Source organism: Anopheles aquasalis, chromosome 2 (assembly GCF_943734665.1).
Source record: "Anopheles aquasalis chromosome 2, idAnoAquaMG_Q_19, whole genome shotgun sequence".
Classification (NCBI taxonomy): Eukaryota; Metazoa; Arthropoda; class Insecta; order Diptera; family Culicidae; genus Anopheles; species Anopheles aquasalis.
The window spans coordinates 39,022,501-39,035,000 of NC_064877.1; the positions used below are offsets into that span (position 1 = coordinate 39,022,501).

At 40.8% G+C, this 12,500-nt stretch overlaps 2 protein-coding genes across 4 annotated transcripts in view; one reads left to right on the forward strand and one right to left on the reverse strand.

The window, feature by feature from the left end:
• LOC126572347 (hrp65 protein-like) overlaps positions 1 to 10,531 on the reverse strand; it is a 13,133-nt gene extending 2,602 nt beyond the window's left edge. For 2 of the 3 annotated variants that reach the window (XM_050231582.1, XM_050231579.1), the window contains exons 1-5: positions 9,887 to 10,531; positions 8,672 to 9,536; positions 8,391 to 8,581; positions 8,143 to 8,298; positions 1 to 90 (exon numbers count right to left, since the gene is read on the reverse strand). The exon at positions 1 to 90 is cut by the window's left edge and continues 42 nt beyond it. In XM_050231582.1, the coding sequence (XP_050087539.1) occupies positions 1 to 90; positions 8,143 to 8,298; positions 8,391 to 8,581; positions 8,672 to 9,536; positions 9,887 to 10,351 (1,767 nt within the window). In that variant the 5' untranslated portion in view covers positions 10,352 to 10,531. Of the gene's footprint in view, positions 91 to 2,815; positions 4,285 to 8,142; positions 8,299 to 8,390; positions 8,582 to 8,671; positions 9,537 to 9,886 lie in introns of those variants that run through there. The other variant, XM_050231581.1, reaches the window with a different exon arrangement.
• Positions 10,532 to 11,492: 961 nt separating this feature from the next.
• Positions 11,493 to 12,500, forward strand: part of LOC126570036 (transmembrane protein 216-like) — a 2,364-nt gene continuing 1,356 nt past the window's right edge. Inside the window, exons 1-2 of the mRNA XM_050227487.1 lie at positions 11,493 to 12,065; positions 12,258 to 12,500. The exon at positions 12,258 to 12,500 is cut by the window's right edge and continues 1,356 nt beyond it. Coding sequence (XP_050083444.1) covers positions 11,846 to 12,065; positions 12,258 to 12,451 — 414 coding nt within the window. The 5' untranslated portion in view covers positions 11,493 to 11,845 and the 3' untranslated portion in view covers positions 12,452 to 12,500. The remainder of the gene's footprint in view (positions 12,066 to 12,257) is intronic.

The window sequence follows — 12,500 nt, forward strand, 5'->3', positions numbered from 1 at the left end:
TGTAGGCTTTCCTGCGTTGTGGCGCTGCGGCTTAGGTGCTGCTTGTCGATTTACGCGTGTCATGATTTCATTTAAAACCGTAGTTTGAAACTGTTCAACAAAAATCGTATGTGCCCAATGTCGCACGTTTCAACGTTATAGGGAAGATGAAATAGAAGACAAAATATCATGTTAATTGGTTATATAAAAAGCACATATTTAAAAGAATGAACCGTTGAACAATAGAATATCTCTTCAATTACTTTTCCTGCCAGCCCGCTATTTAATTGTATGAGAAGAATCTCAAATACAATAATATTCTCTCATAACATGGCTGGGCTGGAACGCGAAACAGAATACTGATAACTCGACTTATATGTATCAGTGCACTCGAGAAGCAGCATATAAAATTATTCTTATAGTTGGGAAACATTTGAAACCCTCCCCCCATAAAGAATCGATCAGACCCTCGATTAATAGGGATGATTGACTTATTCAGTCATTAACAATTTATCAAGAATAACGTATCTCCTCTTCGTTTCATTTCCGTGTTGGATCACCTCGATTTATATCAACTCATAGAAGCTATTTCAGCTTCGTTTACGATTACGAGATAGCCGAACCATTTATGTATATAGTTCCATTCCTACTACCATATTATACAAAGAGTTCTCTTTGAACGGCGATAACAAAATTATGTTTCGAATAAAAAACTTTGCGTCATGAAGAGCATACCAAAAACGCTACTGCAGTTGAAGTGATTTTTTTAAATAGTGCATGTGCTGAATAGTCCTATTGATAATTTTATTGATAAGAATTCATCCATATGAATCGACACGCACATGGCTTAATTAACCGGGACAGAACAAAATATCAAACCATTCTTGTCAAAACCGGATGCGGCTGATCTAACTGAAGCAATTAGTTTTGACTCAATTTTCTTAAAAGTATAAGTAATTCAAATTAATTATGGCCAAGATGCAATAGAATGAGAACAAGCATTTTTTATCGAAGCGAACAACAAAAAAAATTAAAAATTGTCTCAAGTCGAAATGCACACCAAGATAAATGCAGCTCTAAATCTAAGCCGTAGATCATTCTGATGATAGAAAGCTATAAATGTGCGTATAAAATTGATAAACTATGTAAAAACCGATACATTTCATAAATTTATCGTTCAATGTGACAAACATTTGACTGTAGTGAAAGTCAAAATGCGGTCAATAATGTAACAAATATTCATCACGTTCTGATGAAGTATCAAAAACTATGACTCACAAAACATCAGCATTATAACTGCCAAGATATGCTTTGACAACATATTCAACGACGACTAGTACTGGTTGGTTTTGTGGTACATAAAACAATGTGGTAATGGTATATAAAAATAAATCTGTGACTTTTTCTTTATCCCGGCGTACCAATTTCGTTTGACCTATATGACAGTAAAGATGATGTGAACATATTCAATCGATGAAATATCTTTTGCCCAAAACTGTGAAACTAAAGCTAAACGATACACCGTTTGCATTGGTAATCGAAACATCATTCATCCGACACATAATTTTAATACAACTTCTTCGAGAAAAGAGAAACAAATGTGCTGTTCTTAAAAGTAAAAAAAGAAATGTTTTTTGTAATATCACATACAAATATTATATATATTACCTATATTCAAACGTACGTGAATGCGCACCAGCGGCGAGATGCAAGAAGTGACATTCATGTCTTCCGACATGTGAAGAGAAGAATTTACACCTCGGCTAAGCTTTGGTAGCCTCGCAGCCGCAGTGATGACGATGGATTCTTAATATACTCTTGAAGGGGCACTCGATACTTTTTTAAATGTTTTGTTGTTTTTTTTTTTCAGCAAACGTGTAGAAGAATTCATCCAATGACATATAGATATTGAAGCTAACGAATCAGGAGTCTCTGGGGGACCCCTTATTAGACGTCTTTATACCACAGTCGATTTGCGTTTCCATATTCCGATGATGGCTCCAACAAATGGAATAAGCGGACTTTCTTCCCTCGCAGCACAGCCACGACACGCAGTATCTTCTCTCCTCCACAACTCCCCAACTTACGCGACGATACAAAACATTGAATAATCCGTTCTTTTTTGAAGGGATTATTCTGGTGGACAGAAACACATTCATTGAAGAATTTCACACTACATAGATTGCACATTCCACAACCATTCCGATGCCAAACGATGATTTGAATGTTGGACCAATCAGGCGCAAATTCTTGCTTTCGACTCACAAACTCGACTTGACAAAAACTTAGATAACGATTATTTCATAATTTAGATACCAAACCACAATGATAAAAGAGAATATTTGTGACTCAAATTTACAAATTAAAAAAAAATCGATTTGAAAATCAAACAAAATTACATAAACGGAAGCAATGAACCAAATTGGAAGAAAAACTAAACTACACAGGATAATTAACACTCAAAAAATGTTTGAATGAAAAACAAAACTAAAATCATGACAAAACTCTCCTCCTACCTACCCATCTGCAACTGAAAAAGAGGTGCCCTTAACAATCTTAACACGCGCACAGAAATACAAATTGACGAATACAAATCAAGAGGCACGATGTTAGTCTTAGAAAAAAAAAATTGAAGCTTAATCATTCGACATAAGAGCAAAATTTTACATCAATAATCGTGATAGCCAAAACCTATAAAATAAACAGTTACTCCTTTGAAATTTAATATCAATTATTACTAGAATCATGAGCGAAAAGATAAAATAAAAGATGCTTCTCACATTGCATTTGTTTGAAGAAGAGGACATTTGGGGCGGGCTTAGAAAATACAACAAACTTCTGCTTCAAAAGGTCTATTCTTTAGAGAATCCTTATATTTAAAATATAGCATATTGCATTACTTGTATTTTGAGACATTTTAGGATTTTTATCTTAATCACACACATACTTTAACTCAATGGAAAGCATTAAATCGTGCATTAAATTTGTAGCTTGCAATGCACGGGTTTGTCCAAGGGCATTTGTTAAAAAAACGGACCTTTCTATTGCAAAATGGATGGTAAATTGACCGTGGATCAACATAGCGATTTGAATTATTCAGTATCAACGGTGTAAAAAAATATTCATTTCCGCGAAAAGATTTACTATTACTTAGTGATTTGCATTTAAATTTTGCAATATTCGAACCCATAAAGAAGTCTTTTTTTCAACATTCCTTTCACTAAGATCGATTTTTTGATGATGGATAACTGTACTGTAGATGGCGTACAAAAATGTTCTGCTTCATTTATGGCATAATTTATGCTACTACTGTAAAAGGAACAATTGTACACTATTATTGAATGGATGCGGCTTTCTTAATGATCATGGTACATGAATAGTGTTGTGTTCATCAGTTGGAAACCTTGTTTAGATTTCCCAATGATAAAATAAGATTGCGTTGTGTTACGGGCATTTCGTCACTAACATCATTTAAAAGAAATTTCATTGATCAATAACTCGCTGCGATGACCGTATTACCTTACGTAGCTAATTTGTGGAAATACATCTGTGTGAATAATCATACACTGTTGCGCATTTAACCCATTTCAATTATATATTGTACATTTCTTATTCGTTTGATTGACAATTTTATCAACTGTCTCTTCATAATCATATCAGTGATTACGTCCCGTCATCCTGTCATTATAACATCGTCGAAATACTAGATGAGTAAATTAAAAGATTAGTCGCAGGTGTCTGCTGTGCCGTGTCTTAAGAAAACAACACAACATAGAACTACTTTTCACACGATCTCCTTGGAGTATTCAGTGTTGATCATCTTCAAACGCTCATTATTCCAAGATCTTATGTTTCACTTTACACACGCAGTAGTTGTGTAAAAGACATTATTTGTTCTATCGAACAGAACGCACATCTACAAGTTGAAGTGCTAAAGCAAGGAATAATGATAAGGAAATAAAAATAAATTCAATCAACGGACAACAAGCCGTTTTTCCCTTATAATAAATAAAGTCCGCCAGATTCCAAATATCCTTAGAAGTGTAGCGTTGGTGGCTTGTCACACATTTAGCATAAAGCAAAAGTAGCTTAGAAGCGTCTACGCTTGTTCTGGAAATCATCATTATTAAGCCGACGGTTTGGTGTATTATTCATCCAATTGTTACGATTGCCGAAATCGTTGGATCGCTGTTGCTGGTGCTGGTTCATTCCCTGTTGCTGTTGTTGCTGCTGCTGCTGCTGCTGTCCATCGTCAAACCGAGAAGGTCGGTTCTGACCATGATCGTAATCTCTGACGGTTGGTTCCTATATAGCAGGATCATAATAATGTATTGTTTGGAATAAAATTAGGCGTTCGATTAATGAAGAATGAGAGGGCGCTGATTGACAAATGTATCGAATGATAGGAAACTCAGCGCCGGGAAATATTTTTTTAACTAGATTTTATGGATTTTGGGGGCCAGATTTATAGTAAGCAATATCGTTTCGATCTGCATCAAAATTACATTTACTCTCCGCACGATTCCGCTGATCAGTGATCTATGCATAGAGACTATGAACAAGCGTCCATCGTAACAAAGCAAGGGGGAGGGTGTTGGTTTGCACGTTCTTCTGTATGTTCAAGTTCACAACAAATGAAAGAAACAGGAATGAAAATATTGATTGATCTCAATAACTATTTGTACGTCACGTTTGTAAACGAAATGAGCTTAAATAAGAAATAGGCGGGGACGAATCTCTCTTCGAAAATCAGCGGAACCATAAGTTCCACAATGAAACAAACTGGCATAAGATAATAGGTAGCGATCTGAATGAGTGTTCTTCATATAATATTATGCTGGAACAATGGTAGAAGGCATCTGCTAGAAGGGATTGCCACTCATCATATGATTATACAATTATTTTCACGGATCAAAATTATTTCATCACTGAACATAACAACAAATAGAAATCATCTTCAATCGAATCGATATTTTCATCCTGAAATATATTGCAGAATAGACGATTGTACCGAACACCTTCGACGACGATACATTCGGTACACAACTGGAGGTTGTCAACAGATGTTATGCTTGCAACGAATATGGCGACGGTAGTGATTTAATTGGCGTAATGTTTAAAGCTTTCATATTTCATGGAGAGACAGTTTTCTGCGACTGATACTTCTCCCCAAGTATCATCACATCACTTTCTTATGCTATACAAATATTTTCCTAAACTGCCCACACTTTAACGTAAACTGGATCATCGAGGTACCCAGACAGGACAATGATCCAACGCAATATTAATAAGAAAATAGAAATACAGCTCTCCGTGAGTTGAATGAAGATCCTCTTCTCCGATAGGAGAAGAAACGAGTAGAAGATCCAAAGATTCGGTCTAAGCCTTGATAAAGGCTAAATCACGACACAATCCTCATGTCTTTACTAAAATCGTTCATCGTTCCCAAATCTCTACTTCAGTTTGCATCTTCTATCCCTCCATATGACTAAAGAGAATGAAAAAACTATTACAAAAAAATCATGTATGTTATGTTGGTAATAGTTATAACAATATGAAGATTAAGCGGTTCAGTCAATATTAATTTGCAAAACTACGCGGTGACCCCTTCGCGGACAGCTAACGTCGAAGCGAGCCGGTCGAGTAGCATAATGTATGAAATATTATCCTTCCGGGCAATTTTTGAGGATCTGTGAAATATCGCTCATAGCCTCAACATTATTGACGGCCAAACATTTGTGTTGCATTGAATTAGACAATTAATGTTATTCCTAAATATTCTTAACTTATCACGAATCAACAGTCACTGTCACGGTAGTTTAGCAGAGCAAGCATTTTAACTGTAGCTCATTTTGATGCAATCCATACTAATTTGATAATAAATTGAATTACCTTCACATCGGGCAGACGGCCGGCCCGTGAAGTAAAGGATCACCTTATGATATTATCAATGTCCCGGCGAACTATGGAGCATAGTATGTTTGGGGATGAAGTAAAAAAAATGTATGAATAAATTTAAGTCGTTGAGAATAGCTTCAGCTAATAAAGATCAACAGTTGATACAAGTAATTAGCGATAGGATGTTGGCAGAAGCATTAGTATGAAGAAATTCCCAAGAACTACGAGGATACGAGATTATTTGGTCAAATTTATGAAAAGTACTCGTATTCCCGCCTCGGGAATCTTATCTCAGCATTATCGCAAGTTAATAGCGAGTTATATAGATTTCCTTTTAGCTTCATGATGTTTGTGCGATGGTTGCTGTGTGATTTTGTAACTCCGAACAGTACATTAACACTTTATGCAAAGGTGACAAATGAAATACTAAAGAATTGCCATTTTATCTGGAACTCCACATAATCTCGTAGTGTGAACGCTGAAAGAGTGAAAAATCTACTCCATATTATCGTTTGCATGTAAGGATGTAAATTGCTGCGACTAGAATCAAACCTCTCAAACCCTCCCTCTTCTTTCATATGCATTCTCAAATTGATGTTTGCTGCAAGTGAGAAGGAGGGACAATTGTAGAAGTCGACACAACGCTGAGCAATACTTGCGTATAGAGAACTCACTATGGAGCAACGCATTGAATTCGTACGAATTACGGTGGTTTAGGATGTACATATCATGTGAATAATACGCGATCATCCAATCGTCGAGAACTTTACATCTTATCGAACAACCATGCCTGATGTTGTTATGCTACACACAATTGTACCAGCCAATTGCTTTTCGGCTGCCTTTTATAGCTTCTTTTCATATAGTAAAGAATGAGCGAAAATATGTTTATAGTTCCATATTTCTTTTCTCTTGCCGTACAATATACGCCCGTGGCCGCGAGTTTGAGACCCCTGATCTATGTGTTTTGCAAATAATATTTTTTTCATCAATTATATTCCTAAAAACTCGTTAGCATACATGATCGTATCAAACAGCATTCTTTAGTTAGAATTCCCGCATCTTATAACTTTCGAATAATCATCGTTCGAATTCAATGTTTTGTGCATTTAATATTGAATTGAAATTCAATTGAATCTCTCAATGTGTGTGTCGGAGAAAGTTGCCTCCTTCAGGAATATCCGAATACCTTTGTTAAATGTGTCTTGCATTCCAAATTTCTTTCATATTCAGAATATTGAAATTCGATCAATAATAAATATTAACGAGGACCCCTGTAACGTAAAATCTTTCCGTAGATAAAGCCAGAATATTGTAGAAACATGACATGACGAGATGCATTTTCTCGAACATTTTATGCTTTGTGTATCATAGTCAGCATGTTTTTTACAGAGAAAGCGAATAAATCCCATTAAATATAGGAAAGTTCCATAGATCTTAAAGATATTACTTCGAAATATTCGAGTAATGATAATGAATCATCGTTCTGATACACCCCCGGCAAGAATTATTCAGCTCCATATTGAAAAACAAAACTGACAAGTCCTTGAACCCCCTTATTGTATCTATAATTATTTGATACACATCAGCTGAAAAACAGCAGCCATGGCATTGCGCCATGGAAAAAGAAATGATTTCGTTAGCTCAAAACCATTTCATCCATTACTTACCTAACATTTAAATAAAGTTCGGTGAATCTTTAATGAATCAACGATATCGCGCCTAATGCACATTTCGGTGGCAATAGATGCTTTATATCCCATACCATGACTGTACCATTACCATGACTCCCAATAGTGGTAAAACATGCGAGTTACGCCTAAACAAGTATCAGCTATCCCCAGAGAAATTCGTTCTTTCCGTTCACTACCGCCATTGCCTATAATCGTTGCAAGCATAAGAAAAAGTAACAGTTCCGAAACTGTCACGCTATACATGAGGAAGCCATCAGTAACACAGCAACACCGTGCTGGAGAGGATGGTAGCAGAAAAATACGTATAGGATTGTTGATGTCCACATGTCGACGAAAAAATTGTTTTGCTTGAAAAATGTAAAACGCTTTTCGAGCAATAAAGCAAATCCTTCAAAGCACGCGAATCAGTAAATGTTTGGAATACATTGCCGCATGAAACTGCCGCCTCTGTCCGACTTGTGACAAGCGCACAGACGAGACGAGAAAAGCGGAGCTACAGTTAGCTGTTCTAGACGGAAAACAAAACAAAATACTTCACGATACATTTAGAATAAGAAAAAAGCGGACATACCATGAAGTTGCCATTGCCCGGTCCTTGGTTCATGTCGAAGTTGCGACGATTGTCATTGCCACCACCACCACCACCGCCTCCGCCGCCGCCACCTCCACCCATTCCACCCATTTCATTCATTTGCTGCTGCTGGTCCATGAAGTTCATCTGCTGGTTCTGTTGGTTGACATTGAAACGTGCCATTCGAAGATCAATATTTGGAGATTCCAAATGGCATCTTCTACAATAAATGTCTATTTGCAACATACCTTCATGAACATATTATTTTCCTTCTGTCTGCGGTCCAACTCTTCATCCGAACGCTTGATTCTGTTGGTCATCTCATCCATCTCGGTCTTGACCTGCATGTCATTACGTTGTCGCGCCACGTGCACTTGGCGCTCTTTCATTTCAAGTTCCGCCTTCTGGCGATCACGATCCATCTCTCGCTGGCGAAGTTCTATAGATCCGGTAAAAAGGAAATAAATAAATTTTTAACATTTCATTGCTTGCTTATCAGATATTTAACCACAACAGGAACAATACTCACGTTCACGCAGCTGCTCAGTTTCGTGTTCGTAGCGAGCGAACTCCATCTTCGCCTCGAGCTGTTCCTCCTCCATGATCATCTCACGCTTTAGGGCTTCGGCCTTCTGCCGGTACATGTCATGCATGTGCTTCCAGCGCTGACCATACTCGTACTCGAATGATCCGGTCTCCGCAAACCGTGGCCCAAGCTGGCGAGCTTTGATGAATTCGTTTTGCTTCTTGTTGAGCGACTTCTCGGGCAGACCATCGTTATCATCCTGGTACGTATACGGCTCGACGATAACGGGACGAAGGGAGGAAGTGAGGAAATAGCACTTCTCAGTGCAGTACCGGATCGCAGCTGCCGCACCCGGTTTTTTCTGAAACTCGACAATTCCCTCGCCGGTGGGTTTGCCACGTTCGTCCACCTGCACCACCGCACGTTCGAGCGGTCCGAAAACCTCAAATGCCTTGTACAGCAACTCGTTCGTTACGTACGCGGTCAGATTCTTGACGCGAATGGCGGTAGCATTCGGTGCGAAGCGAACACGCAAAACACGGTTCTTGCGCGATGTACCATCCAGCTCCCGTTTCGCCTTTTCGGCGTTCGAGAAGTAATCTACACGCACAAAGGCGTAGTTCTTCTCTTTGTTCATGAAAACCTCGCTGATTTCACCGAACGGCTTGAACATATCCATCAGCTCCTCTTCCGTCGCATCATTTGTGAGGTTACCCACGTACAGACGGTTGCGGCCGGAAAACTTAGCCTCCTGTGCCTCAATCGCTGGAATGTCGAGCAGCGGTCCCTGCAGCAAACGAAGCTTCTCGTTGATAAAATATCCGTCCCCTCCACCGCCACGACGACGATCAACGAAGCTGTTATCCATCTGTGGATAAAACGGCGAGGCGATAGAGAGAGGTTAGACATGTGGAATGGGAGTTGTTCATGTTGCACAGCGATAACCCGATAACGCACATGGTTTTCCGCCGCGTGCCTTTCAAAGGTTAATCATTTTAAAATAGGCGTACTACGATTCACTTTTCTTCAAATTTCATACATAATTTCATATTCAAACATATTTTCTCAGTAAAAAGAATAAGGAAAATATTCAAGGATCAAGGCAAAATCCACGAAATCCAAGCTAGCCAGAAATTATCAGCCGCCATCTTGCAGCTCAACCCATGCCGCGACAAAAAGTCGCCATCTTGGAAACAGCGAAACTCAGATTTTACTTACATCGTTTCCCCCGCGATTTCCGCGATGCATGCCACGGTTCATGTGCGGATTTGGGCCAGAATCGTCGCCTCCGCCCTGCTGTGGCGATTGCTGCATGTTGTTGCCCGCATTATTTCCTGGCCGGTTATTTCCGGGGCCCATATTACCTCCACCGCCACCGCCGCCGCCGCCACCTCCCATTCCCATGCCACCCGGACCACGATTACGGTTAGGCATGCTCAGCCGATTTTTGCTATTATTTCGGTTATTCCGATTCATGTTGCCCTTTCCTCCGGGACCTCCGGGACCACCGGGACCGTGCTGATCACTGCCACTCGCGTTGCCTCCGCCACCAGGCTGATTGCCACCCGGAATACCTCCGCCACCGCCACCATCACCACCAACATGCTGCTGCTGCTGCTGCTGTGGAACACGCTGTGGCAAGGGCGAACCATTAATTTCCTGCTTCACCACCGGATTCATCATTGGGCACGATTTTGTCCTTCACTTCGATGGCCTTATTCACACGACACTGCACTTTCTTTCACCGGAAATTATATAAGACCTCCCAGGCACGCACTAGAGAAAATTCTGCAGGATTCCAACTTTTTTCTTCCCTTTTAACCGAGCGCGTCACCGTCACCAAAAACCACGTCCGCCTGCGAAGGTGACCAGAAGGGAAAGAACGCTCAGAACACACGGAGCATTTATTCTTCCATCGCTGGTCGCATACGGGTCGCATAAGAACCGCAGTGACTTGTGAGGTAACGCACCCAGGTAACATGGTTGGTAACCCAGGTTCGATTATGGTGCTTATTCTGTAACTTTCGATTACGATGGCCTCAGGCGTTCGATTCATTTGGTTCATTTTGTGTTCATTTGGTGTTCACGATCGCCTGCATGTCGAGTGCATTTTTGTGGTCGACAGCTGGCGTTCTGTTTACATCGAGCATCGAGCATCTGAAAAACAGTTATAGCGTCCTGATTGTGCATCAATAATTTCTTTCTGCTAATCGTATACTATTATTACAAAGGTTAAGTCGTTTTTATACCGAAAAAAACAAGTTAATTCACAGTTTTTTTACTTCAAACTGTCATTTTGAATTGTTTATTGTTTTCGAAACGTTTCGAAATTCGCATGAATCATCGAACGCCTGAGGCCATCGTAATCGAAAGTTACAGAATAAGCACCTATGTTGGACGAAATGGCCGAAATTCTACCCGCGGAAAATATTTTGGAAATACCTTTTTGGTCCAAAACTAGAAAATGATAGAAAACACTACGCTAAAGCTAGGTTAACGTTGAGCGTACGAGCAAAATGTTTGACCTGCACTTATCGCCTCAATTTTAATTTGGTTGCTGTCCGGCTAACGTCGGCCAACGTGTGCGCTTTAGCAAGAGCTTTAATGTTTACAATTTTCTAAAATTAACTGGTTCCATTTAGTTGCATTTAATAAAATGTAGCTGCCCACACCCCGCGTTCACCAAGAAAGGTACAAAATGTCGTGCTATGCTCGGTTCGGTCGGGTTGCGATTCGCCCCGCAGGGCAGGCCACGGGGGCCAACAACCCAACTGTCAAACGGCCTGCTTTAGAACGCAGCGCTGTGCTAAAAATAAACTTTTTTCTCAAGAACTGGGGGAGAAAAACTCAGTTCCAACAGTAGCTAAATTAGTTAGGGAAAGAATTGATTTCGCCGCGAAAACGAGAGAGTTTCGCGGTGTGCTACGGTAGCGGGCGGGACACGTTCCGGAAACACTCCCCCGGTGGGTGTAGCGGTCGCGGTTATTAAAGTGGTCCACCGTCGAAGCTGTGGGGCCCGGTGATGCAGAGTTCTGGTAGCCCGCGAATCATCGAGGGGTGCTGCTTGATCGGTTGCCTACAGTGACCATCCCGGGCACGGCCGCCACCCCCGCAACGCGAAGGCGGCAAACAAACACGGTTGCGGTGGCTGCCTAGTAACGGCCACGCCATAGCAAAATGGGTAATCCTAGCCTAACGTACGAAATCCTGTTGTACCTTAACTCGTTCTACTTCGGGATGTTCGCTACCTGCGAACTCGGCATGCTCACCCTGAAGGCAGTAAATTTGAAGTACCCCGATCATATACTGTTACGTGAGTCGAGCATCCTGGTGGCGCTCTGCTTGGTCGAAACGATACGCATCATCCTCGGCCGAAGGGGCAGTCTCAGCGACCATGGTAGGTATCTCGCGCGGCACTCTCCTACCCGGCGATGGGGCCACACGTTTATAAATAGTTTGTCACCCAGTGGGCTGGCCAATTTGACCTGCCGCTCGTCGAATAGTGCGGCACACACGCGCGAAAACATTCGGCGAGCGAGCAAAACGGAAGGTACCCATGACCAATATTAATTGACGCTTTCCATTTCAGGCTGGCAAGTGATTCTATCCGTGTTTCTAACCATCCCCTGTGGCATGGGCGTAGGGTATCTACTGTTTTACCAGCTGCACCGGTTACGCCTGGAGTACATCCTATGTGCCTTAATGTTATCACTACAGGCAGCGGAACTGTTCTTTGCAATACTCTTCGTATTCACGCTATGCCGGCCGCCTTCCTACGATTAGGTTTCTGGACACGCGTCGAGCGGTCGCCAGCGGTTGCGGTCGGCGGCAA